Below are 25430 nucleotides of genomic sequence, written 5' to 3' on the forward strand. Positions count from 1 at the left end.
GCTGGGCCATGTGGTGAGTCTGACTGTGCAGAGCCATGCTGGGCCAGCCTGTCTCATGCTGCGGCAAGCTGGAGTGGGCTGTGTCACGCTATGTGATGTTGTGCCAGGCCGAGCCGAGCCGAGCCGAGCCGAGCCGAGCGGTGCAGATGTGTGGCGGCCGCCGGCGGGCACATGGGCAGGAGGGCGGAGCCCGTGGCCTGACATCAGCGCTGCCGCTCACCGCTCCCGGACGGCTCCGTTCGCCCGCCCGGCGCCGCACAGAGGTGAGCACCGCGGGGCGACGGGCAGCGCGGGGCGACGGGCACGGCGGCGTTCGTTCGCCATTGAGGGAACGGCGCTGCGGGGCTGCCCACAACGGGGACCCGGCGGCGGTGGGGCTCGAACCTGTAGCCGCGGGGCCGCGCCGGGATCGCAGTGCGAGGTGGGGGTGGCTCGGCACGGCCCAGCTCGGCGCGGCCCGGCTCGGCTCGGCTCGGCTCGGCCCGGCACGGCTCGGCCTGGGGCTGCCCCGCCGGGGCTGCCTCCCACCCCGTGGAGCGCTCGGTCCCGGGGCCCCATCTCGCCGGCATTCCCCGGCCTCGGGAGCCCTGCGCTCCGCAGCACTCCTGGGCTTGGGACGTCAGAGCGATGTGGGCCAGCTCCCAGGGCGGTCTCGGCCGTGGCCGCCTCGGTGTGAGCGGGTTTAGGGCCGGGGCCAGGTGCCGGACAGAATGCGCGAAGCGGCCGGTGCGTGCGGCCCCGGGGCGGTGCGTGGGAAGGGTCCGGTGTGACGCGCGTCCCCGGCGGGGCTGCGGTGACGGGCGGCTGCTCGAAGCGCTTTCCCGCGGCTGCCGGGCACGTCCGTGCGGGGTCGGGGGAACTCGCCGCACCGGGCACGGACTTGCCTGAAATGGGGCAGGCTTTTTTTACCGTTCCGGGAGATGTGATGGGACCTCCCGAGCGCGGCGGTAAGGGTGCGGATGAGTGCAGCAGGCGGGTTGTGCCCCTCGGGGAGCGGTTTGCCCGTAGGTTCCACTTTTTCGTTCTCAGCTCACCGAATGATTGGAGGAGGTGAGCGGCTTCTTCCAGCCAGGGAGAAGTCAGCACAGATATCAAAAAAACCTTGGGGAAATGTTGGCCAGGACCCACGATCCCTCAGAGGTGAGCAGGGAGAGGCCATGTGAGCTTTGTACCGATGTAGGGGCTTATAAACGGTCCAAGGGTTGGATGCTTTTTGGGGGAGACTTCAGTGTTTGATCCGTGTCAGAGTTATGACAGATGAAGGCTGCGTAGGAATTGGAGAGGTGACTTTGTAGTAGGACCATCCCACAGGTGATGTGATCTGGGGTGGGACTGTGCCGTGACCCTGGCTAGGGGGGTAAGGTCTGGCTGGGGGATGCACAGCGTCGGGATGGCCCCTTTGCTGAACAGGGCAAGTGTTCATGTGGGTAATATGCCTGCACCACATTGAGCTGAGCAGAGGACATGTGAGCACTGAGGACCCCAGATCATTTCCCTCAGTACAGTCTAAATAAAACTAATGCACAGAAAATTGCCTCCCATGGCAAGAGACCAAAACTGAGACCGAGCGGGCGAGGAAGGCCATCATCTACAGCATCAGTGCTCCTGGGGGGCTGAGGAGATGGAGGACTAACAAGGTTTACATAAAACATCAAGCTGAAGTTTTCTCCTCTTTCAAAATCCCATTTGCTATGAAACAAATACACAGTAATACAAGATCCTATAGTCACTGCACGTATTTGATTTCCTCTGTGATTGTAAAGAAGAAAATGTGGATGACTCAACAAGTGTTTGTTTAAAAGAAAAAAGCACACCAAACCCCAGGAAAACATGCTTTTTGAAAGCATAATATTTTGATTGTTTGTTTGCATTTCATTTTTGTAGTTTGTTTGCTTTGCTTTGTATTGTTAGGAGCTACGCTTTGACCGTGACCTTGTAACATCACACCCAGAAATAAAAGCAGGTTTAGATACAGGGGAAACACATTTTTTCCGATGGTGGAAAAAGGAGGCCAGTCACACCATCTCTCTCTCGAGGTGGGAAAGGCACTGGTAGCTCTGGTAAGAGATGTCACATACCAAGAGTTAAAACCCACCAGTTTGTTACCTATAAATAAGTGTACCATCACTGATTAGATTTAGCTTTTTGTCAACTCCACGATGGAGAAAAACACTAATTATTTTCAAATTTTAATTTACTGCTTCTTCATGGGGCAGTTTTCCCTGCAGCACTATGGAGGATTAAGCAGCTTCTCACTGTCATCTAAGTTTAAGTGAAATGTAGCGTAACTGAAAGGATAAAACCTTATGAAAGTGTGTCAGTGATGTGGGAACTTACATCCCATTTACAAAAGCCCTCAGGTGTCTTGGGGCCTAAATCACTTGAACATTTTGGAAATGTTGCCCAGGGTTTAAGGAACTTAGAAATTACAGAATCACAGATGGTAGGGGTTGAAAGGGACCTTTAGAGATCATCCAGTCCAATCCCCCCTGCAGAAGCAGGTCCACCTAGATCAGGTCACACAGGAATGTGTCCAGGCAGGTTTGAAAACCTCCAGAGAAGGAGCCTCCACACCCTCCCTGGGCAGCCTGGGCCAGGGCTCCCTCACCTCAACAGTGAAATAGTTTTTCTTATGTTTAAATGGAACTTTTTGTGTTCCAGCTTCTTTCCTTTAGCCCTTGTCCTATCACCAGATACAATAGAAAAAAGTGATGTCCCAAACTCCTGACACCCACCATTTAGATATTTGTAAATATTTGTGAGATGTCCCCTCAGTCTTCTCCAGACTAAACAGCCCCAGTTCCCGCAGCCTTTCCTCATAAGGAAGATGCTCCAGTCCCCTGATCATCTTGGTGGCCCTGTGCTGGACTCTCTCCAGCAGTTCCCTGTCCCTCTGTGAGCTGGGGAGCCCAGAACTGGACACAGGACTCCAGATGAGGCCTCACCAGGGCAGAGAGAGGGCAGAACCTCCCTCAACCTGCTGCCCACACTCTTCTTGATGCAATTCCTCCCATTCTGTTTCCAGGCTCTCTGATTTTTCAGTGAGTGTCTCTAAAGCCTTGATGGTGGTAACATGAGCATTTTCCATTTACTTGGCCTGAACATACCGCTGTAGTCTTTGGAAAAAAAATGTCCCAAGAGCTCCCTGTGGACTACAGGCTTCAAAAATCAGGGTCTGTAGATAAAGTGTCCACCTCTGAAGTGTGCTGATAGCAGCTACTGAGCATGTGGAAGCACTCACAGATACCAATGTGCATCACTCTGGGTACTTAGATAAAGTAACTGCTCAGCACGAGGCTGTCGGTGCCAAGGGTGGGTGTGGGAGGCAGTGCTCTGGCAGAGCTGGCTTAACAAAACCCCACATATAAGACCATGAAAGAGGGATCCCAGCTGGCCAGAACCAGCCAGGCAGACAGTGCTAGTTCCCTCTGCAGCACGTGATGAAAGACATGTCCGGCACACGTGGTTCTTGCCAAGTTGTTGGGCTCCCTGGGGGAAGGCACACTGTGCACATCTGCACGTGTGCACATGTGCACCACACTTCTCTCCTCCTGGAGAAGGTACCCCCGAGTTGGAAACTTCTGCTGCTGCTTTAGACTGAGGTATTCTCATTCCCAGACACTCCTCCTGCCCATCAGCAGCTGCTCAGCACAGCAGGTGTGTCCGTGGCATGCTTTGAACATGCCCTGAGGAAGTGTGTTCAGGCAAAACAAATGCTATGTTCACAAGGCAGCATGATCACTGCAGTCATCATCCTTCCGTGGGCCTTTCCTAGTGAAGCCACCTGCCACCTTCTCTTGCTTTTCTTCCCAGCTCCTCCCAGGTCAGTAACCATCCCTCTTCTTCCTCCTTTGCTGTTGATCTCATCACCCACTTGAAGGAGTGATGAAAAATTGAAATGTAAAATAGATATCCACAAAGGCATGCACACAACAAGACATTAGCAGCTTGATGGCACTCAACATCTGTCTGGGAAAAGCAAAAGAGACAGAATATGCATGTGTTTTGTTCTCTTCCCTGGACAGAGCACCGTGTTTTCACTGTGGTGCACGTTTGGGCTGACTCAGTGCACCAAGAGAGGAAAACAGGAGCTGCTGCTGACTCCATGCCATAAATTTTGTCTTCCATGCTGCCTCCCAGGCCATCTTCTCCCCTGGTGTGGTTCTGAGCATCTTCTGAGTCACTGGGAGAAGCAAAATCCAAAAGGTGTTGATCTTGGAGACCCTTCTAACAGTCACTGCAGCACAGGGGCAGCCAATCCAAATACTTTCACATACATGATTCCTCTGTGTCTGTCCTAGGAAGAAGGAAAGAGGTTTTTATTAGTGAGAGCCTGCCGGCTCTTTGCAGTCAGTTCTCTCCATCTCCAAAGCCCTTGAGCTCCCAGCAGAATGGCACATGCTGCTCAGAGAAGAGCAGAAGGGATTTTCCCCAGCTCAGTTCAGACAGGAGCACCTCCTCCCATCAGGTGTGGCTGCAGGGCATTATTAGATCTACCTGAGAAGCTTCCACCATTCAGGCTTTTGGCTGCTTCCCCTGCACTTCAGGGAGGGGAAAGCTCAGAAACAGACAAGATAGTCATTAACTTGGTAAGAGCAGCAAGTGAATGAAGACCACAGAAGAGAGCAAGATAAGCCACTGAAGTACAGCACCTGAAGTTGTTGTAAACCACACCCCTTCATGTCACTTAAGAGCTGTGAGGTGATAAGCAGGGAAAATAACCTTATTCAGAGTTATATCTGCCAGATAAAGTCCTGTGTGCTACCTCAGTATCATCACTGCTCTAGCAAAACCCCACATTGCTCCAGGTCAGTGCTCTCCTTGGTCTTACAATGAAAATGTTGGGCTTCCCAGACTTGCAGATTCCCATTCTATGAAGTTTTATCACAGGGCAGGTCTTTCTCAGGCCTTTCATGACTGTCAACACAACAGGCACAGACAGCAAGATCTTCTTGCAAAAGAGCAGAGGAAGCTCTTCAGACAAGGACTTGGCTGCAGAGAAGTGGTACTGCAAAGGGAGGCCCCTTGGACTTCAGAGAGGCGAGTTTGGAGCTATCTGTGGCAGAACCTGTTGGTAACTGTGCTTAGAAGTGCATAGTTTTGATGAGAAGGGCAGGCCAAAAGCTTTGGTTCCAGTTCCATATTGTAGGCAGGTGATTTTTTTCTGCTCAGCATTAATGTTGCCCACTTAACCTTCCCTTGGGAAGGGAAACTGTCTCTGCAAAGTGACCACAAGCTGATGTATTTCTATAGGAAAACTGTAGCCAAAATGTCTGTGCTTGTGTGGGAAAAAGAGACGGTTTGGCCCCTGTGGGAAATTCTGGTAGCCCTTTCTCCTCTGCTGTCCTCTGTTTTGAAAGATGTTTTTGAGTTTTGGTCATAATGAAGAACATCTCATGGTCAGGGACATGCCTTTGGCTTCACTGCTGGCTTCCAAAAACAACATCCTCAATGTTTATCAATGTTTAAACCGGAGGGTGTACAGAGTGGGGAGGGTCAGAGCCTGTCAGCCTGTGTTTGCATTAGTGGGTGATGGAGTAGGGAGGAACGTACGGGATTTGTAGGTGACACTGAGATGGGAGGAACTAGAAACATTTTAGAGGGGAGATTAAGAATTAAAGATTGTGACAAATTGGAGAGCTGGTCTAAAATAACAGGGCTGGAGAGCTGGTTCTAAAATAACAGGGCACGTATTCTGTCCTGTGTGTCAGGACCCACTGACCGCAGGGACACCGGGTGAGCAACCCATGAGAGGACGGGGTGACGAGCACCATGGCCTATGAGTCAATGGTGTCACACAGTTGTGCAAAAGCAAACAGCCTGCTGGGATGAAGAAAGAGAAGTGGTACGTTGAGGAAGTGGTGTTTCTACTCCAGATGGTGCCTTTTAGGGGCTCGGTTGGAAAATGAAGTTCTGGGCATCCTCCAAGAAAAATGAGAGCAAGGAGGAGATGCTGAGTTGTCAGACACTCAGTAAACAACAGCTCTGAGGAAAGAGTTGGGTTTCATTTGTCCAGGGGAAACTGAAGGGAGATGTGAAATCGGTTGTCCAAATGCAGAACGTGTCTGCAGAGAGAGAAGGATGAATAATTTGCCGAGTCCTTTGGTGGTAAGACAGGAAGTGAGGAAATGCTGTGCTTAACTGCATCAAGAAATACAGGGAGGAGAAAGCTGTGGGCTACAGGAGCTTATGGAAGTGATTTCAACAGATAAACACCTGATAAAGGAGATAATCAGATAAATATCTGCCCTGGGGCAGGGGGAGAGATGAGCATCTCTGGATGCAAAGTGCATCAGGGTGGAGAGCAGTGGCAGGGGGACATGCATCGACCCCAGGAGCTACACAGCAGGTTTGGGGTCACAGCAGCCCCAGGAGACCACAGCAGGTCTGTCCCCACCATGTCCCAGGGGACAGTCTCAGCACCCATTCGGTGTCTGCTCAGGGCAGGACCATCTCCCTTGCAGCAGGTCCCTGTCCCACCTCTCCACCCTGGTGACGGGAACAGCCCTCTGTTCCCAGCAGCACTCCGTGTCCCATCTGCACCATGGGTAAAGGAGATGAAGGATGGGGGGTGGGGGGGGAAGCCCAGTCCCTGGCATTTCCTCATTCTCCTGGACTGGCTAGCATCCCAGGTAGGTTTGCAACACGGCTTTTCTGGCCAAAGTAATACTGAAGGGTGATTTATTCCCTTTACCAGTTCCTGGTTTGTGCCATTAGGGAGTTAACTCTGCTTTGGAAAGAACAGCAAGCCTGATTTCCCCCCCTCCTTCCCTCGCCTGCAGAGCAGAGACATTCTTTCCAGTCAGCCTGGGCAGGACTGAAAAGTCTCCTTAGATGTGCACTGGAGCTGAAGTTAAAGCAGCTTTGGATAAGCCCTTTTCTTACTTAAATCTGTTCCAGTCCCAACAGGTACATGGTACTTGCTGTGCTCCTCGGAGGGACACTCTGGGTGTGTGAAAGACATTCACAGGTTTTATTTTCCCTGGAAACAAAACAGCTGTAGCCAAAACAGTATTTCTGCTCACAGCAAGACCTGAATGGAGACTTCAGACACTGAATGCTCCTCTGCAGCTGGGGTTTCTTGAGGGAGATGCCAGCAGGCACCGCAGGAAGCACAGGGCTCTGCAAACAGAACCTGTAGGGCTTTGGCTTCATGGATCAAAGGTCCTTCTGTGCAGACTGGAAGTCCCCTGGGGGCAGAGATCACTCTGTCTCTCAGGTGTTTGTAGGCCCATGCTCCATGGAGCAAAGCCAGTTCCACACACAGCCCAGAGGGACTGTCCTGGTGCAGAAACCGTGAAGTTCCTCTGCAGTGACTTGGCCGGGGACTCAGCTGCATCATTTGATTCCTCATGTGGCTTGCTGGTCTTTCAACCCACGTGGTCATTAGGGGATGTAGATAATAATCTTGTGCTTTATCTCAGTTAACTCCCAGGGCAGATGCTGAAGCACAGAGGCTCTGTGATGACCTGCACTGAGTTGAATCCACAGCTACTTGGAGACTCAGTTGTGGCCAGTCTACACAAAACCCGACCTCGGGGGAAGACAGAAAAGTGGTTGTTCTAGCCAAGGTTCTGGCGACTCTGTGTGAGGCTGAGCTCAGAGAGGAGCTTTTGTGCAGACAGGAACTGGTCTGATTGCATTGGACAGGACCATTACTTGGAGCTCCTTATGAAATTGGTGCCATGTTCTTTGGCATGGTTTGACTCAGTTATATGGGTTTTTTGTTTGAGTTACTGTAAAACTAAGTAGTCTTTTATCTGATAAATCTGAATAACAAGGCAGCAAAACATATCTTGATTTGTGTTTTTGTGGACAGAAATGAAGTGAAGCTCATGCCTTGCCACCACATGTCCATCCTTCTTCAGGGTCTGCAACTCAAACACCTCCAGACTGCAAATTACAGGGGCCAGCTAGGCTATCCTCCTGTACCAGAGGAGGGGAAAGGGGCCTCAAAAGATGGACTTGTTAAAGATATGGCCAAGGATATCTGAGTCTTCCCAGGCAAACTTGCTGGAGTCCTGTTACCTTTAGTATCTCGGCCTCCCATGTCTGTGGAAAGAGGATAAGGACTGAGCTGGCTCCTCGTTAGCGGTGGGGATGATCTGCTTGGCAGATTGACTCAGCTGTGAGGCCAGAGACACCTGAGTGGGCTCCTGCAGCCTGGCTCTGTCCAGAAAGGCCATTCTGCTGCAAACCCTGAGCGAGGCCGCTCAGTGTGGGCGGAGAGGCAGAAAAACCATGTTTGCCTGGCGCTGAGCCTAGGCTAACAGCCTCTGCCAAGCCTCAGGTGCAAAGTATGTCGAATTATCCATGTTTTTTCTTCTGTGAGAGCCTCTCCCTCCCTCTGCCTGGGCAACAGAGATTTGACTGCTTCATTTCACCCAGCTTTTGTCTGTCTGATCCCATTCTTTGGGGCAGGAGTGGCCTTCTGGCCAGTTTTCATGGGGTGCCTGGCAGAGGGGAGCTTCCTGTGTTGCTTGTTGCCCATCGCTGCAATTGTCCTGTAAATAATAGTAATTGCAATGCAGCGAGTGGAGTGCACACAGCAACAAACGTGCTAGAGCTGGACATAGCACCCCCACACAGTGATATAAGGGTGTCATTACTAGCCTAGCTGAAGGGCAGCTTTACATTGTATTAGATATTTTAATTAAGCTACTGCTTCCCAGTTAGGATTGAAAGTAGTTTACTTCCACCGGGTTGTGCTTTAAATCATCTTGTAGCTTCCTTTGTAAGAAACCAATCACCTTGAATTGCATGTGCCATAGCTCAGCAGGAGTGCAGCTTTCTTGATAGGGAGGATCAATAAATGGGGTTTATCTAAGGCTGCAGCACGCTGAAGATGCGTCCGAATGCCGTGATAGTCACTCTTGGCCTCCTCTGCCTCAGGGTGACTGCAGCATCCTGGCCACGGTGCTTTGCACTGACTTGGGATGGGTTGACCTTGCTGTGAAGAATTAGCTTTGGGAGGGGGAGTTTCAAGTAGGTAATACATTGCCCATAGGTGCAGAAAAAGCAGCCTGTGTGTCAGGGGTGGTGGTGGGAGTGGGGGGTCTGTGTGCTCTGCAGAGATACAGAAGGGAAAAAAACCATGGTCTAATCAGACACTCCATTTCCAGGCATCTGTTAGGCAGACACCACAGCTTTTGTCTCAGCAAACTGCCTCTTTCCTTGGGAGGATTTCAGGCAGCTGTGGCAGACCAAGGGGCCTGCGGCCAGAGCACGGGTGAAATAATCACAACAAAATCCACTGAAAACATTTTGAGTCTTCTCACTGTCCTGATGACTTCAAAGGCCATTGAATTCTGTCATCTTTTTTTAATCAAAACAAATGGAGATAGCAAAGCTGTTTATCTCCAAACATTGCCATCATCTCTCTAGTGTTCAGCAGCAGTTACACGACAAACACGCTACAAGAAAACTTGCTTGTAGCAAGATCCATGTCCTGGTGGGGGCACAGAGAGAGCTTCTGAGGTGCTTTAGATGATTATGAAATGAATCTGTTGATAACAACAGCTTTGTCACCCTGGGTGTTGGTTTCTCTCCCCTCAGCTGGGAGCCAGAGCTGTGTCTCTATTTCAGGATAACACTTTTTTGTGTACAGATGGTGGAAATGGGGGGGAGGCATATTGTTCCTTAGGATGAACAATAGCATTTGCCCTAGAACAAATAGTGCTGGCCACAAATAAATTTAGGTGGAGCAAGAAGGTTTCTAAAAAGTCAAACAGTGAAGAGCTTTTGATAAAGCATGTGATAAAGAAGGGGCCAGGGGAAAAAAAAGGCAACATCTTTTCAGCTAGAACTGCTTTACTTTACATTAGGGGTTTGGCAGCACAGCTGCTTGTGGATGAGGAGGACTGGTGTTTCCAGCATTCCCGTTGGCCTGCACTCCACTTGTGAGGTTGCTCTTCACCTCAAGAAATCCCAGGTGGTTCTATCTCCACCTGTGTGTTTCTTTTCCAAGCTGGCAGCCCTTGTCATCTCTCTCAGTCTTTCCCTACAGCCCTTTGTGAGGCTTATTCTCTTTTTTCTCACAAGGGAGTGAGCAGAACTGCAGTGTGCTACACAATCTATGGATTTATATGGTAGCCCAATAGGTTTTTTTCTGGTTTATATGCCTATGCCACAAATTCCTGCATAAACCATCCTAGTGACTGTCATCCACACGGAATATACCTAAAGCTGGGGTGTGTGCAGAGGCAGCAGCCAGGGTTAACCCAGCTGATACAGTCAGCATCACCAAGTCAGCTTTGTGGCACACCAACCCTTCTGCAGGTCTGAAGCAGAAACAGAAGCCTTCAGAGTGAAGCCTCTTACTCATCTCAAGCATGAAGGAAAGGCTATGTGATGTGTGGGGAGCAGATGAAAGTGGAGAAACCAGCATGCCTTTCTTTGGCACTTGTTTTTTCCTGGGAGCACTTCATCCATGAACACTGTCTCTGAGACAAAGGGGTGTTTGGGAAGAGGCAAGGAGAGCAGATAGTCCTATGCCATAGAAATAGTACTGTCACTGAAGCTGTGCTTGATTTTGCTTTTTTGTATCCAGGACAGTGAATTACAGTTTAAATGTCCATCTGCTGAAGATGTTTTGTATGGGGAGCAGGACTGGTTGATCTGTGAGAGAGATCTCCCTCAGTAATTCAGGCTGTTTGGTGTGTGCCTTCCAGGGAGCACCGAGCTGGTATTTTCAGAGTAATGTGACCCTCAGATCATATTTTTCTGAGTGGTTTTAACAAATTTGCAGCTCATTAAAGTGTACATATAGTTAGGGGAAGTTATACCCCTAGGCAGCTCGTGCTTTGTGTCAGGAGTGAGTTTTGGTGCTCAGGCACTTGAAATAAGATCATTCTGCAGATTCTTCACAGTATACTGTCCTAAGTGATCATCTCACACAGCTCCATCTTCCCAACGTTCACTCCCTTTTCCAGATGGTTTGTATAGATGTTGAACAACACAGCTCCTCAGAGAAATCCCTTGATAACCTATTCCCAGTGTGAAAATTACTTCTTACCCTTTGTCTCCCATTGGTATTCATGCAGAAGTGCCCTTCCCCTTTGCACTACCACTATGCTGATTCCAGAAAAGCCTTGGCTGAAGGAAGGATAGTTCCAAAAGCCTGTGCCAGGGACCAAGTCACCCTATCCGAGTGGTCACCTTCACTTTGAAAGAGCTTGAGTAGCCATGAGGCAAAACTGCACTCCACCAAAACCAAGTTGTCGTGGTCCCCAATATATCATGACTTTGTTAATGATGGTCTTTATAATAATCTCTACCAGTGTGCCCAACACAAAAGCCAGATGTCCTGGTGTGCAAGTTCCCTGGGCCACCTCCTGAACTCTTTAAAAATGAGCCCTTAAGGAATTTAACTTTCACAGCCCATGAGCACCCTGGCAGTGCCCAGCCTGAGTTTCTTCTGACCCCCAGGGCCGGCTGATGTGCTGCCTGTCAATTTATTGATCTGCTTAAAACCTCTCCATGGCCTCAATATCTAATCTGTTACAGAGAGCAGAGTGTTACAGGGCAAAATTCATTAACATTTATAAAGCTCATCAAGATCTTTCATGAGCAAATCCCATCATGTTTGAATATATTTTTTAAATGTCATGACTAAGTTCTCATTACTCATTGAGGAGCTGAAGCAAACATCTCTTGCCAGACCCAAATATTGGAACAGGCAAAGGCTGCAACTCTCTTCCTTTATCACCTTTAGGACACTTTTATTTCAGCTTAAACTCCCTGCCTCAACTCTGCAAATCAGAAGCATCCTCCCAGGCTTTTCCAAATCTGGGCTCAGGGATCCCCATGGCCCTGGGCTTTTCAGAAGGTGCCTGGTAGCTTCATGGGGGTCTGCGAGTTACTAGTGCCGGTCACTGTTGGCATTGCCCTGGCTTTGCAGTGCGAGATGCCAGCATGAGGAGCAGCAAAGGGTGGACGAGTACACCAAGAAGGTGTTGGATTGCACAGACCCTGCAAACCTTCCTAAAACCTTTGGCCTTCCATCCCAGTGTGGTGTTTTGTCCCCCTCCAACGGTACTTGTACATTACTGCACCGCCAAAACCACCTGTGTGTCCATTCAAGTGGCCCAAGTGGCATTTTTTCCCCCATGGTCTATGTCTCTTCGAGAGCTTCACAATGAACTTGTATTTCCCCTTGTTTTCCCTGCCAGGATGTCTGGAGGAGACATGGCCAAACCCCTCCTGGGCCAGGGGAGCGCGGAGGGCGAGGGCCGCACGGCGCCGGCGGCCGGGCGCGCCGTGGGGGTGCTGGGCAGCGGTGACTTCGCGCGGGCCTTGGCCATCCGCCTCGTGTGCTCCGGCTTCAAGGTGGTGGTCGGCAGCCGCAATCCCAAGCGCAAAGTCGGCCTCTTCCCTTCGGCAGCAGAAGTCACGTTCCAGGCCGAGGCGGTGAAGAAGGCGGACGTCATTTTCGTGGCGGTTTTCAGGGAGCATTACTCCACCCTCTGTGAGCTGGCCGATGTGCTGGAGGGCAAGATCCTGGTGGACGTTAGTAACAACACCGAGATCAACCATCACAAAGAGTCCAACGCCGAGTACTTGGCTTCCCTGTTCCCAGCCTCCACCGTGGTCAAGGGCTTTAACGTGGTTTCTGCATGGACGCTGCAGTCGGGTGCCAGGGATGGAAACAAGCAGGTATTTTCTTCTGATGAAAACCAAAACCCAACTGTTTCAGCAAGTGAGGGCTGGCAGCATCAGCAGATGGCCTCGAGCTCCAGGAGAAAGGGGCTGAGTTCCAGCTGTGGCATCCAGAGACCACCCCCTAGTCTGCATAGCTTCTGCATTTCTTTACCCAGAAATGATGTACCCTCACTCCCTTCATGCTTTGTAGTCTTTGGAGCCTCTGCCTAAGTGAAAAGCACTGTTTAACTATCTGTTTATCTAAACACAGACAGTAAAACAAACTGGTGGTGCACACATGAAAGGAAATCTGTGCAGGAGAGAGATCTTTGGCTGCCGTGGTAAATCCCTGTTGGAAAGCCAGCCAGCAAGCACAGTGCTCAGTGGAATAAAATAGGCTCCCTTTAGCACAGCGTTCCTCCCAACACTCTCTTTCCCAGCAGCCAGACTGCTCCTTGCCCTACGTGTATCTTTCTGTTCGTTGCAGGTTCTGATTTGCTCAAATAGCCCAGAAGCCAAGCGCACGGTAACAGAAATTGCTCAAGGCATGGGATTCACCCCTGTGGACATGGGCTGCATGTCATCAGCCTGCGAGATCGAGAACATTCCCCTGCGCCTCCTGCCAGCCTGGAAAATCCCCATCTTTTTGGCTCTGGGTCTCTTTCTTTGCTTCTTCACTTACAACCTGATCCGGCAGGTCATCCACCCTTACATCAGGGAGCAGAAGAACAAATTGTACAAGATCCCCATCGAGGTGGTCAACACGACTCTGCCTTGCGTGGCCTATGTCATGCTGTCCCTGGTCTACCTGCCCGGGGTTCTGGCAGCCTGCTCGCAGCTCTACCACAGCACCAAGTACAGGCGCTTTCCAGATTGGCTCGACCAGTGGCTCCAGCACCGCAAGCAGATTGGTCTGCTCAGCTTCTTCTGCGCGGCGCTGCACGCCGTGTACAGCTTCTGCCTGCCCATGCGCCGCTCACACCGCTACCAGTTGATTGAGACGGCTGTCAAGCAGGTAATGGGAGTCCTCTTCAGCCCAGCACCTGTAGCCATCTTCTGCTCACTTCATCTAGGTGTTGGGTTGCAGGCTTAATCATGAACACTTTTAAGTCTCAAACAGGTAGATGGCGGGAGGATGAGGTGACACTTTTTTCTGTAGTGCCCAGAGACGGGATAAGGGGTAATGGACATAAGCTGGAACACAATAAGTTCCATTTAAACACAAGGAAAAACTCCTTTTCTGTTGAGGTGAGGGAGCCCTGGCACAGGCTGCCCAGGGAGGGTGTCGAGGTTCCTTCTCTGGACGTTTCCAAACCTCCCTAGACAGGTTCCTGCGTGACCTGATCAAGGGGAATCTGCTTTAGCAGGGAGTTGGACTGAGTGGTCTCTAGAGGTCCCTTCGAATCCAAACCATTCTGTGATTGTAGGATTCTGTATCTTTTTTTGCATTCACTTTCCAAAGCACATGTGGGAGAGCAGGCATGAACAGTTATCTGTACGAGCATCTCCTCCCTGGGGCAGCTGCACGCACGTGCCAGGCACGCACCCACCGGCACTCAGGAGCAGCCGTCTCAGCTGAGTGTTGCCAGTGCCTTCACAGCCAGGGCTGGGATGACACTCCCCTGGGCCACTGCTCCCCAGAAACACAGACAAGCCTTTGAAGCCAACCTTGCCCAGCACCTGGGCAGAAAAGGCACTTTTCTCCAGGGGAAATCCCTGACGTTCATAACAGGTGCCTGTTGGAGTGACCAAGTCATAAACTGGGGGGAAGGGGGGAGGATTGTAGAAGGTGTGTCCTCATCACAGTGTACCTCCAGGAGTTTAACAAAATGATGATGAAGAACTGGTCATAGCCTGTGAGAGAGAGGAAATGGACTTGCCTCATCGGGGTTCTTGGCAAAGTAGATAACAATGAGATTGCTGCCTCCAGGTAACTCAGACAGCTCTGTAACTTGGCAATGCCATGGGAAAATGTGATTCTGCCCTTCTCTTGCCCCTGGCATCTTGCTGCTCCACCCCACACCCTCCTGGGATGGCACGGGCTTCATGGAGCTGAGTGGGCAACCTGATCCAGGGATTGCCCCACAACCAGTCTGCTTTCTGCAGTGGGGTGTTTGCCCCAGGCACTTCTAAATGCTTGTCCCAGCAGAGAGGAGGGAAGGGGCCATGGGGGCAGAGAGGAGCAAGATGGCTGGTTTCAGCAGCAGTGCTGGCTCAAATCATCCAGCCTAGAGCAGGCCCTTCTTGACTGCCACAGTGGCACATTAATCTCATCCTGTGTTCATTTCCCCTCTACCTCCTGTTTTCTAGCAACATCTCTGTTTAGTAAATTAAATCCATTTAATGGGCTAAAGAGGACAGTTCTAAATGTTCCTCTTTGCCATGCAGCATAAAACCCATCTTTCCTTCCATTAGCATGAACAATTTCCCCCTTAAATGCACTTAAAACAAAGGTTATTAGGAGACTACTGCATATTCAACCATCTGTATTTGTTTTCATGATTTTAAACTGACTTCTCATTCTAATTATCTTTCCAAATGCAACTTTGGGGCTTGCTGCTGTGGTTACAGGCTGTGGGAGCTGAGAGCATTCAGCACTTCTTCCCAGTAGGCTTCAAAGCAGGTCTTAGCTTTGTCCAAATGGTGGAGGGATAAAAGGAGATCTCCACCCCTCTTAAATAGGCAAATACTACTGGAGGTGGGAGCAGAACCCAGTGTTTATCCAGGAAACCTGCTTCCAAAACCAAACACAGATAAAATTAAGTTCCTCTGTTCCTAAGCTCACTGTTTTAACAAACCTTCCTTGTCATGCCAGGCTATGGAGAAGAAGATGAATATCTGGGTAGAAGAGGAAGTCTGGAGGATGGAGATTTATATCTCTGTTGGAATAATTGCCCTGGGCTTGCTGTCATTACTTGCCATCACTTCACTTCCATCTGTCTCAAACTCTCTCAACTGGAGGGAATTCAGTTTCATTCAGGTAAAGTTGACATTTGCCAGTGCCAGACAGTGGTTTTTTGCAGTCAGACCACAGAGAGCAGAGGTTGTCCTGCTGCCCAGCACATCCCTGCTCTGGCATGGCAAGGGCGAGCTGCTCACTGCTGTCAGGGGCAAACCCTGCCCCTCCACCCCTCCCTGAGCAGGGAGCTTGGCCTGGGAGGTGATAGGGCAGCAGGATGTGGGGTGTCCTTGGGAGGCTGTGCTGCTCACACACAGGGCTTGCTTGCTCTGCCAAGGGTGCTGCTGTCTTGGAGGGAAGGTAAAATGGAATGTCATGGGCATCCAAGGGAGGATTAGTGGCTGGCTTTGCAGGGGGTAGTCTTTAATGTCTTGGCTGAAGTTTCCTGCCCTGCAGAGAAACAGCAGCTTTAGTTAGAGATTCTGAGTTAAAACCAGCCTGGGCTTTGTCTGTGTGACACTCCCCTGCAGAGCCCTTTCCCCCTTCGCTTGGTGTCCAGGAGCAGCACTGAAATATCCTGAAGTCACACAGGGTAGAAAGGTAGAAAGCCTTGGGGTCATTTTGAGAGGACAGGGTTGTTCACTTCCATGGGCAACATCCCTCTAGGAGCCGGTTGCGTGTCAGTCAGACTGCTGCAGAAGTTTGCACCATGCAGAGCATGTCAGAGATGCTGCAGGGGGCTTGCAGCAGACAGGTAACCAGCCATGGGGACAGCTGGCTGCAGGACATAGATCTGCCCTTGCACTGCAGGGAGAGTGAGCTGCTGGAAAGGAAAGCACTTGGGAGGGCAGTGCAGGGGAAGATGAGGTTTGGCAGAGCTTGCATGCACCCAAATATTCAATAGACAGGTTTGTAAAGGCTTAGACTGATCTATAAAAATGAATATGATTTCAATGAAAAGTCCATGTCTGATTATAAAAAGTTAATCAAGACTCTAATTGTTCTTTCCCCAGTCGTTGAGTGGTTTAAGAGCCTTCTTCCCACTTGCAGTGCTATCCAAGCACCCAAGGGCCAAGTTCCCTTAGTGGCCTGAGTCCACCCTGTGGGACATTCACAAGCCCCAGACTCAGGGACTGCAGCTTTCTCAGGGCTGCACTTGGAGCCAGACTGAGAATTAACTAATGGGAATAGCAGGGAATGAACCTTCAGGTATTCCCTGCCCATTAGAGCTGATTTTAAGGCCAAATTCCACTCACCAGGTCACTGTTGTATCCCACAACCCTAAAATCTCATTACCTGTGTCTCCTTCAAAAGGGGAAGGCAGGGTTCAGGGATGCTGAGGTGAGTATCTGTTATCTGGCTTCTCCTGCTGAAGCTCTTCAGCAGCACATCAATAATTCAATATTCATTAGAGCAGGAGTTTGAAGCCCGCTGCCCTGCTTCCCCCACAAGTGCCCCCATCACCAGATGAGCAAGTCAGTTTGTCTTTTTTCCTCTCATGCTGTGGGCTAGCAAGTAATGACTCACACTGAGCAGAAGAGCCTCACCAGGAGAACATGACTCCAAGAGCCTGTCTCTTGGGGAGAAGGGAGACCTGGCTTGAAACCTCTCTTTCAGATTGAACACCAGGAGCATATTAATTCCTGCCACCCTGTCTCAGGGGAGGGCTGCAGCTGCTGGGACATTGGATAGATTGATAGTAGGCATCTCACACCAAGAATCCCAAATGAAGGGAAGTATCTCCTTGCAGCCTGGAAGGAGACATCAGAACCCCCTGCATTTCCCTTTGGCTCCCCAGGCAGCCTGGAAGCTCTCCTGGAGGGTGCTGGTATTGTGTCTTGTAATATATATGTTGTCATGGCAGGTGGTGCTGCCATCTCCTACCTCCGCCCTTCAGGACCTCTTCCTGTGTGTCTTTCTAAGGGCATGTCAGCGCTGGGACCAGATAAATATGTGATTGTCAGCTCAAAAATAGCTCTTGGCTGCCCCACATGTGAACTGGCTGGCTTAGTTCATGGAAAGATCCTCACACCTATTTCTGTCCTTGTGGGATAAGGCAGGACAGCGTGACAGGAGCTCCCTGACAGCTGATCACGTGCAGCAGAGGCAGGGCTGGCATTGTGCCCAGCTGTGGAAGCATCATATGAAAAGAGCAGGTTACAGATCTCTTACTATGGTACCTTCCACTTCTTTATAATTTTTTGGAGGGCTCTTTAAAAATATTTACTCTTCATGAAGCTGGTGGTGCTTTTCTGGAGGAAATGAAGAGCGGATCTAGCCACTGCTCCCAAGCTCCAGAGGTGAACCTTCACCTGGCACAATGGGATCCTTCCTGAATTAATGCACAGTGGCACTGAGGCATGAGGCTGCTTTCTCAGCTATTTGGGATGTCTGGCACTGGACCCTTTTGCAGTGCATCAGGGGCATTGTGGCTTCCCACACCTGGGAAAAGTGAAAGAGGGAAAAGGCAGATGTCTCCCAGAAAACGCAGCGATTCGTTATCATCTCATTTGAACTGGGGAGTGTGTTTGAGAGATGCTGTACCAAAAGCCACATCTGAGAGAGGGCTGGGGCTTGTTACAAATTCAGGAGCCACTTTAGTCCCTTTTTACATGGAGCTTCACAGGTCTGACATTAGCCAGCAGCAGCGTGTGCACCTGTATGAGTGTTGTGGGCTTACTGCCACGCTCTTAAAATACAGCTGTTGCCTGATGGGCTGAAAATCCCTTTTGGGTTGTTGTTATGGTTTTAGGGAAAAAAACTAAAACAGTTTCTTTTTCTAGTAGTTCCTGCACATACACAAGTTTCAATGAAATACAGTAACACTGGATACACAGTTCCCCTATATGTCCAGTTTGGATTAACTGAAAATGTACAGGGTCTAGACCCTGGATAGCAGGAATGATTCCTATGTAATTCAACTTACAGGAGACATGTTTAATGTTCCCCAGTGATTTACAAATCAACTCTAATTGGCTCAGAAGTTAAAATGTGTATGATTGCCTTTACCTTCCCATCCTGAGAAGTCCTCCTGGACTTTGAAGGTTGTATTGACCTAGTTTCTTTCTTATCTCGTATCGAAAGATAGAAAGAATCTGTCATCAGGACCTTTTCTAACCCTCCTGTCGATGAAGTGTGAGCCAGAGCTGCTTCCACAGAGCTAATGACTTCATGGCAGTGATAGCAGCAGAAGTCAGAAACACATTTGGGTTAGGAAGGGGCTGTTTGCTTTGGACACTGCCCAGAGATTTCTAAATGAGCCACGACTGAATCACCTTCCCCCTGCATTACAGGGAGCCTCGCACACACCCAGGAGATGAGGGAGATGGAAGAGATAACAGAGAATATATGCAAAGCATTAGGGAGATAGCACCTTCACACTGCCTTTAACACCTTACATGGGTGGTGGCCTCCCATTCATGATGTGACAGTCAAAAGAAAGCCCTGACACAGTTTCAAACAAGAACACTGAAACATTTCATAGCCAGAAACTGCAATGAGAGGATAAACAAGAGCAGAGCTTCACAAGTCAGTGTGATATCAGGGCTAAGCACCCTGGCAGATCAGCCCCCTGTGGGGAGCTCAGCAGGCTCTGCATTGTACTGTACTGAGTATAGATTGAGCTGTATATACTGAGCCAAGCTGCAATCAGCAAAACTTTTGGTTTTCATGCACTTACAGACCAACATGTACCCAGCTGACAAGTTGTGTGGTGGGTGCAGCCTCGGGGCCCTCAGCACTGGGATGCTTGGGCACCCCCTGCTCTTACCAGACAGTCCCTCATATGTGTAATGCACAGGTCACTCCATTGCTGCTGTCTGAGGAGCTGCCAGTGCTGCTTCCAGCCACCAGCAGCTTATCCCTGTGGGTTTTTGCAAATTAGCTGTTTTGTTTCCTGTGTCCTACCACACAAAGGTGAGTCACTGAGCCCCTGTGATGGTTTGTCACCTTTTGTCCTACTAATTTGCACACCTACTCTCCCCCAGTCCCAGACTGAGAGATAAACTGTAGAGGAACAAAGGAATTCTCTGGCTGTGACACCTCTGCCATGCAGAGCCCTGCTGGAGCTGACTCGGAGAGCAGCCCCTGCCCAGGGCAGAACACAGCTGCTGCCCTTGGACTTCACTCAGTCCCTTTCCCCCAGCCCTGCTTTACATCTCTGCTCTGCCAGAGGAGTCTAAAGCTGGTACTTCCAACCTTTTGCCATCCAGGGATTTTTTTGGCTGTTGGAGAGAAGCTCAGAGTCAGTACATGACAGATGAGCTATGGGTTACTGCTCTGAGGTTCAACTGCAGGGTCTGCTCCCAGCTCCTGGATCATGATGGACAGAAGCTGGGATACAAAAAGTTCCATTTAAACATAAGGAAAAACTATTTCACTGTTGGGTGAGGGAGCCCTGGCACAGGCTGCCCAGGGAGGGTGTCTTGCTGCCAGATATTTTGACTAGCAAAGGCTTCCATCCCTAAGTTAGGAACATTAGCTGTAAAATTTTCCCAGCTAGGCACCTTGAAATTCATTTGTTATTGCAGGTTTATACTAAGCATTCAGAGTAGGGCAGCAGAGCAAGGTGCTGGCCCCAGGTAGAGGTAGCTGGTGAGCTCGGGAGCCACCACCTCTGATATTGGGAGGAAACCACTGGTGAGGGTTGGGTAGCACAGTTTAAATCCCCTCTTGAGGGCAACCCTCAGAGGGAGGTGGAAATAATCAGGCAAAATGTTGTCTCAAAACACTGGGTTCTTGGGAGCTGTGATCTCAGCTGAAAATGGGGCAAGTCTTTGTCTGCAGAACAGGGGTTGGGTCAAAGGATAAAGGACTCTTGACTCCCTGTTTCAAGGACTTGGTCCGTCACACAGCCTGATGGTCTGGCTCACAAACCAACACGGCTCTCTAGGACAGAGGACTGTTGCTCACCTCAGAACACAGCACTTTCATCCCCCCAGTCTCATTTGGGCTTCACTGACTTCTGAAGGTGCCAGCTGCTGGTCCAAGGCCCCGGTGCTGGTCCCTCAGCATGGTCGGCAGCCCCTGGGATGGGGGAGGAGCATCTTCAGGGAAACTCCCACTGAGTTTCTAATATCACATTAACCTCTGATTAGAAAAAGGAAAATGCAGGCTGGCACATTACCCAGGAAGGGCTTCCAGTGGGGTTAATTCTGTCCAAGAAAGGCAGGAATAGTTATTGCTTTGTGCTGTGGGCACTTACAAAGCAGCATTAAACAATACAGGGAAATAGCCAGGCACAAGGTGCTCTGCTAACTGGTGTGTGCTTCTCTTCCTTTTAGTCCACCCTTGGATTTATTGCCTTGGTAATCAGCACTCTGCACACACTCACGTACGGATGGTCGAGGGCCTTCGATGAGAACCAGTACAAATTCTACCTGCCCCCAACCTACACCCTCACACTGCTCGTCCCATGTACTGTCATCCTGGCAAAAATCATCTTTGCTTTGCCCTGCATCCACCAGAGACTCCAGCGAATCAGGAGGGGCTGGGAGAAGGGCAGATACGTCAAGTTTGTCCTGCCCAGTGCGACGGGGGAATATTCCAGCGGGGAGACCTCCAGCAATGTCTAACAGAGCCCCGGCTGTGACAGAGGATTTCAAAGCACTATCAGCATTTCTAGCAAGGTGTTTCTTTTTCTTAAATATATGTATGTTTTGGTATAATTGTATGGTGGGTAAATAATAAAATTTGGTGACTTTAGAAAATGGATGAGCACAAAACTAGTTTAGGCAGTGGCAGTTAATGATATTGCTGATTTGCCAGGACAATCATTGCCTTAAAAATGAGCATGCAAGCCAAGGTAGCAGCACTAATGTACATGGGGAAACTGATGGACTCTTGTTAGTCAGATCAGTCACTCGAGGTGCTGGCTGGCAGCTCCCAGGACCAATACTTCTCAGTTGTTTCCCATACATTTAAATGGCTTTTTCTTTTTAATATGAAGTAGCAGATTTTTTAGGGTGTATGGCAGCAAAGATATCTTGCCTTGTGAGTGTCCAGATCAGTCAAATCAGTTTAGAAAGATGACTTGTCTCTGGCTTTGGTTCTGAACCTGTTTCTGCAGGGGGGTTGGACTGAATGATCTCTAAAGGTGCCTTCCAGCCCCTGTATCATTCTATGATTCTATGATTTGGTCTCCTCAGTGAATAAGAAAGAACAGCAATGTCCATGTTATGTAGCGTCTGCAGATTTTACTGAGAGCATCCAAAGCTGACAGCATGCCCAAGCATCCCTGTTCTCTCAAATACAGATAGCACTTCTGGTCCTGTAAGCTCTGTGTAAAAGCATAAAAGCATTTGAAGAGAGAGATGTCCCTAACATCACACGTCTGGTCTGCACTGCTGGCTATGAGGTGACAGCTGCTGCTGCTGCTGCTGCACATTCTCTTGTTTTGCTAAGGCAAAGTTTCAAGCAGTATTTGATGGAAATTAAGCAAAGATAAATCAGAAAGACCTGCTGTTTCACAAAACTACATGGAGAAAACCAAGGTCTTCCAGCTGACCTTACATCAGATAACAGTGTGAAGCTCTTAGAAATTATTGTCATCTGAACATGCCCATTTACACACACAAAACAACAGCTCTAAAGCCACTGGTTTCACTAGCAACAATCAAATCTTTGAAGTCTCTTGCAAAGGGATCAGCAAGTCTTGACCACAACATGAAAATACAGTTGTACATTTTGGGCACAGTCCTTCATTGCCTTGCATCTTAAGAAGTCCCTTGCTAGATCACAAAGAAGGTATGGAATGCTCCTCTGATTTCACACCTACTTTGGATAAGGTGCAGGGCAATGAAGACTTTTGTCCTAATTTCATTTTCCACCTGTCACATTCTATCACTTCAGGCTCTTGCTCTTTATCAGAATAATCCTTTAGGTTTTGGACAGCCAAGTCACCAAACAGAATGGACAGCCATTCACAAAAGCTCACTTAAAAGCAAGCAATCAGGATGACACAAGAAGGCTACCTCAGTAAGGTCAGATAGAAGGACATGGCTCAAACAGCCTCATTTTCCTGCAGTTCAGTAAAAGACACCACTCAGCATTCAGTATTGCTTTGAAAAACAACAGTTGTCAGCATCAAGTGAGGTACAGCTTGTGGGACAAGAAAAGGCTTGTTACTAGACTAGATCATATAAATGGGGAGGAAATGATCAACTCAGGGGGACACAAGCCCTTCTACAAGCCAACATTGCTTCTGTAAGCCACATGATTTCCACACTGACAGAGAATCTTAAGAATTCCCTGTTCAGCTTCAAATGACCACAGTGAGGAACATTCTCCAAATACTGCCCACGGTGCCAGCGATGGTATTGAGGGATTTCAGGTCTTGCCTAAGGCTTACAGTAAAGTTTCCAAACCCCACTTCACCAAATAGAAAGAAATCATAGTGAGGGAAATACCTAGATTTCATAATCAGCTGATTTGTTTCTGTTTGTGGGTTGTTTTGGCAGCATGGGGAAGGTACCACTCTTTCCCATTGGCCCCTTCAGAACGCTGTGGTTATTCAGGTTTCCTCATCTGCCTCCACAGTGTAGCTCAGATCACCACCTGATCAAATCACTCACCAAGCACATTAATTACCTGGCACTGTTTGGCTATTGTTTCATGGTAGGTGAAGTTTCCACATGGATTTAAGACAGTTTCACCTCAGTATAATTCCACTCACTCCAGTTTAACTCATCCTTGAGGAAAAATTGGATTCAGCAAGCTTGTTCTCTTAAGTCTTCCTCTCCATTTCATCTTCAAGCAGAGCCAACATGAAAACACCAGTGACACATTTTCTGGTTACAATTCCCATGCCTCTTTTTCCCACCTAAGCTTCTTTTCACATCTTTAGGTCAAGCAAGAAAAAAAAAGGGAGGCAGGGAAAGAACAATACAAAGGTTTTGTCTTCAAGGGGGAAAGTGTGGTTTCATTGTGAGTTGTTGCAAGGTTAAAGACTCACCTTTCTGCCCAGCAGAACTACAGTTTGCACCTTTGCTTTGTTTACACGACTTTCACACCCACTTACCCTTTTCCAGAGATGGCAAAGGGGCGGTTTTCATGCACAGAGTCAGGCACTCAGACCTACCTGAGGAGCTGGCTCTGTTCCTGGGGCAGCGTGGTGCTTTGCAGATGGCCACAAGCCCAGATGGAGAGATGAACCAGCTCCAAATTCCCCACAGGTACTGCAGCTCCACACCATCTACAAAAATGCTGGTCAAAAAGCTCCAGGTAACTCCTGTGCCAACATCCTGTCCACCCAGTCACCATCCCTTTTAATTAACTGAAACCAGCTCCTATAAGTGCAGAACAGCATTTCAAACGGTGGCCTCCGAAGGTCCTTAAAACCTTTGACACAGCAGCTGGGGTGATTTCTTCTGCTGTTATGGAAGACTGAAAAGTAGTTTGGGGTATTTTTGAATTCTCTTTTTACCCTATGCATTTTTGATGTGGACAGGGGGTTCAGTGAGATTAGCTTAAAGTTTACCAGTTCATGGTTTTGTACTTGGATTTTCTGTATATATGTACACACACACACACACACATATATATAATTACAGAATATATATCTGGAATGTAAATTCTTTATATTTTTATTTTCTGTATTTCCTACGTGCCTCTTGGATATGTAAGAACCAACTGAAAAGCTGTAAGAGCAAGGCCAGCTTTAATCACTGGCATCTGTACTTATATAAAAGATATTCTGAACAAATCTATATAATTCTATCAAAACTCGTTTGAGTCGTCTTTTCTCTCCTTCCTCTAAACAAAACCATTACTTTAATGGCATTAGTAGTGTGATTATCTGGATTTTAACCACTAGGAAATAAGGTCCCACTACAGCCAGAAGCTGGTAGAGTCTTATTATCAAGGTAATAGTGGAAATGATCACTGCTGTGACCTCATGGTGCCAGGGCCTCAGAGTTCCTATGCATGTGGGAGGGCACGGGTGTGTGCAGACACACATTCAATTACCAAAGACCAGTGATACTACACAGCACTTGTAGCAGAGGATTAAACAAGCTTAATTCACTAGCCAAGATGTGCTGTCAATACAGAGTTCAAGGAAGAGGGAGTTCCAGGTGAGGGTTTGTGGGACTGGAAAGAAAAGGAGAGTTTTAATACTTTGAATTTATTCCCTGTTTTGTAAGTCACTTCTTCATACAAGTGGCATGCCAGATCAACCAACTTCTGGATCTGCAGCATTGCATTTTAATGAGCTAATTTGTATGTTGATTTTAATGAGTTCATTTAAATTCCTGTGCTGAAGATTAACCTCTGCAAGTACAGTTCTCTCACTCCTTCTGTTTTATAATACAAGGCTTTTAACAGTGCAGTAAGTTTCTTGCTCTTTTGGGATTTACTTAAACAGCGATCTATCAAACTACAGTTAGACCCATAGGGGGATGCACTTGCTTCAGGACCTCTGTGCAATATATTTTGTCCAATCTCTGCGAGATGACAAGTGCAACTGCATCACTCATTACAATCAGCAACAAAAAGTTCTGCTGTTATCCTGGAACTGCAGATGTCAGGCTCTGAGCTGGCAGGATCTGCAGCCCAGGCCTTGGCTCTGAGGAATGAGGTTTGTTACACCAGGGCAGCTTTCACCCCTCTGGTTATTGTGCCTCAATAAGCAGCATCAGTTTGGCAGAATTTCTGCATGAGGTTTTTTAGTGCAAGTCAGAACTGCTTACTTTTAAGCTGCACATACAACATACAGCAGGAGGACACCAGCTAAGATCAGGGCCAGCTCTTGTTAGCAGAGCACATGCAGGACCTTCATCAAAGCCAAAACATAGCCAGTGTGTGTGGCCAGTCAGGAGGATCACACATTACAAGCCATAATATTAGTGGAAGCCTTCAAAGACTTCAAGTGACACCACTACAGTCCTAGGAAGAT

At 48.9% G+C, this 25430-nt stretch overlaps 1 protein-coding gene across 1 annotated transcript; it reads left to right on the forward strand.

Annotated features, from left to right (window-relative positions):
• The first annotated feature begins 203 nt into the window (after window positions 1–203).
• On the forward strand, window positions 204–24231 carry STEAP3 (STEAP3 metalloreductase). The gene is made up of 5 exons (XM_062004900.1): window positions 204–263; window positions 12171–12654; window positions 13127–13654; window positions 15455–15619; window positions 20821–24231. Exons 2-5 carry the CDS (start codon window positions 12172–12174, stop codon window positions 21109–21111), a joined length of 1467 nt encoding a protein of 488 aa, XP_061860884.1. The 5' UTR covers window positions 204–263; window position 12171; the 3' UTR covers window positions 21112–24231.
• Window positions 24232–25430: the final 1199 nt, after the last annotated feature.

This window comes from Colius striatus, chromosome 11 (assembly GCF_028858725.1).
Source record: "Colius striatus isolate bColStr4 chromosome 11, bColStr4.1.hap1, whole genome shotgun sequence".
Lineage (NCBI taxonomy): Eukaryota > Metazoa > Chordata > Aves > Coliiformes > Coliidae > Colius > Colius striatus.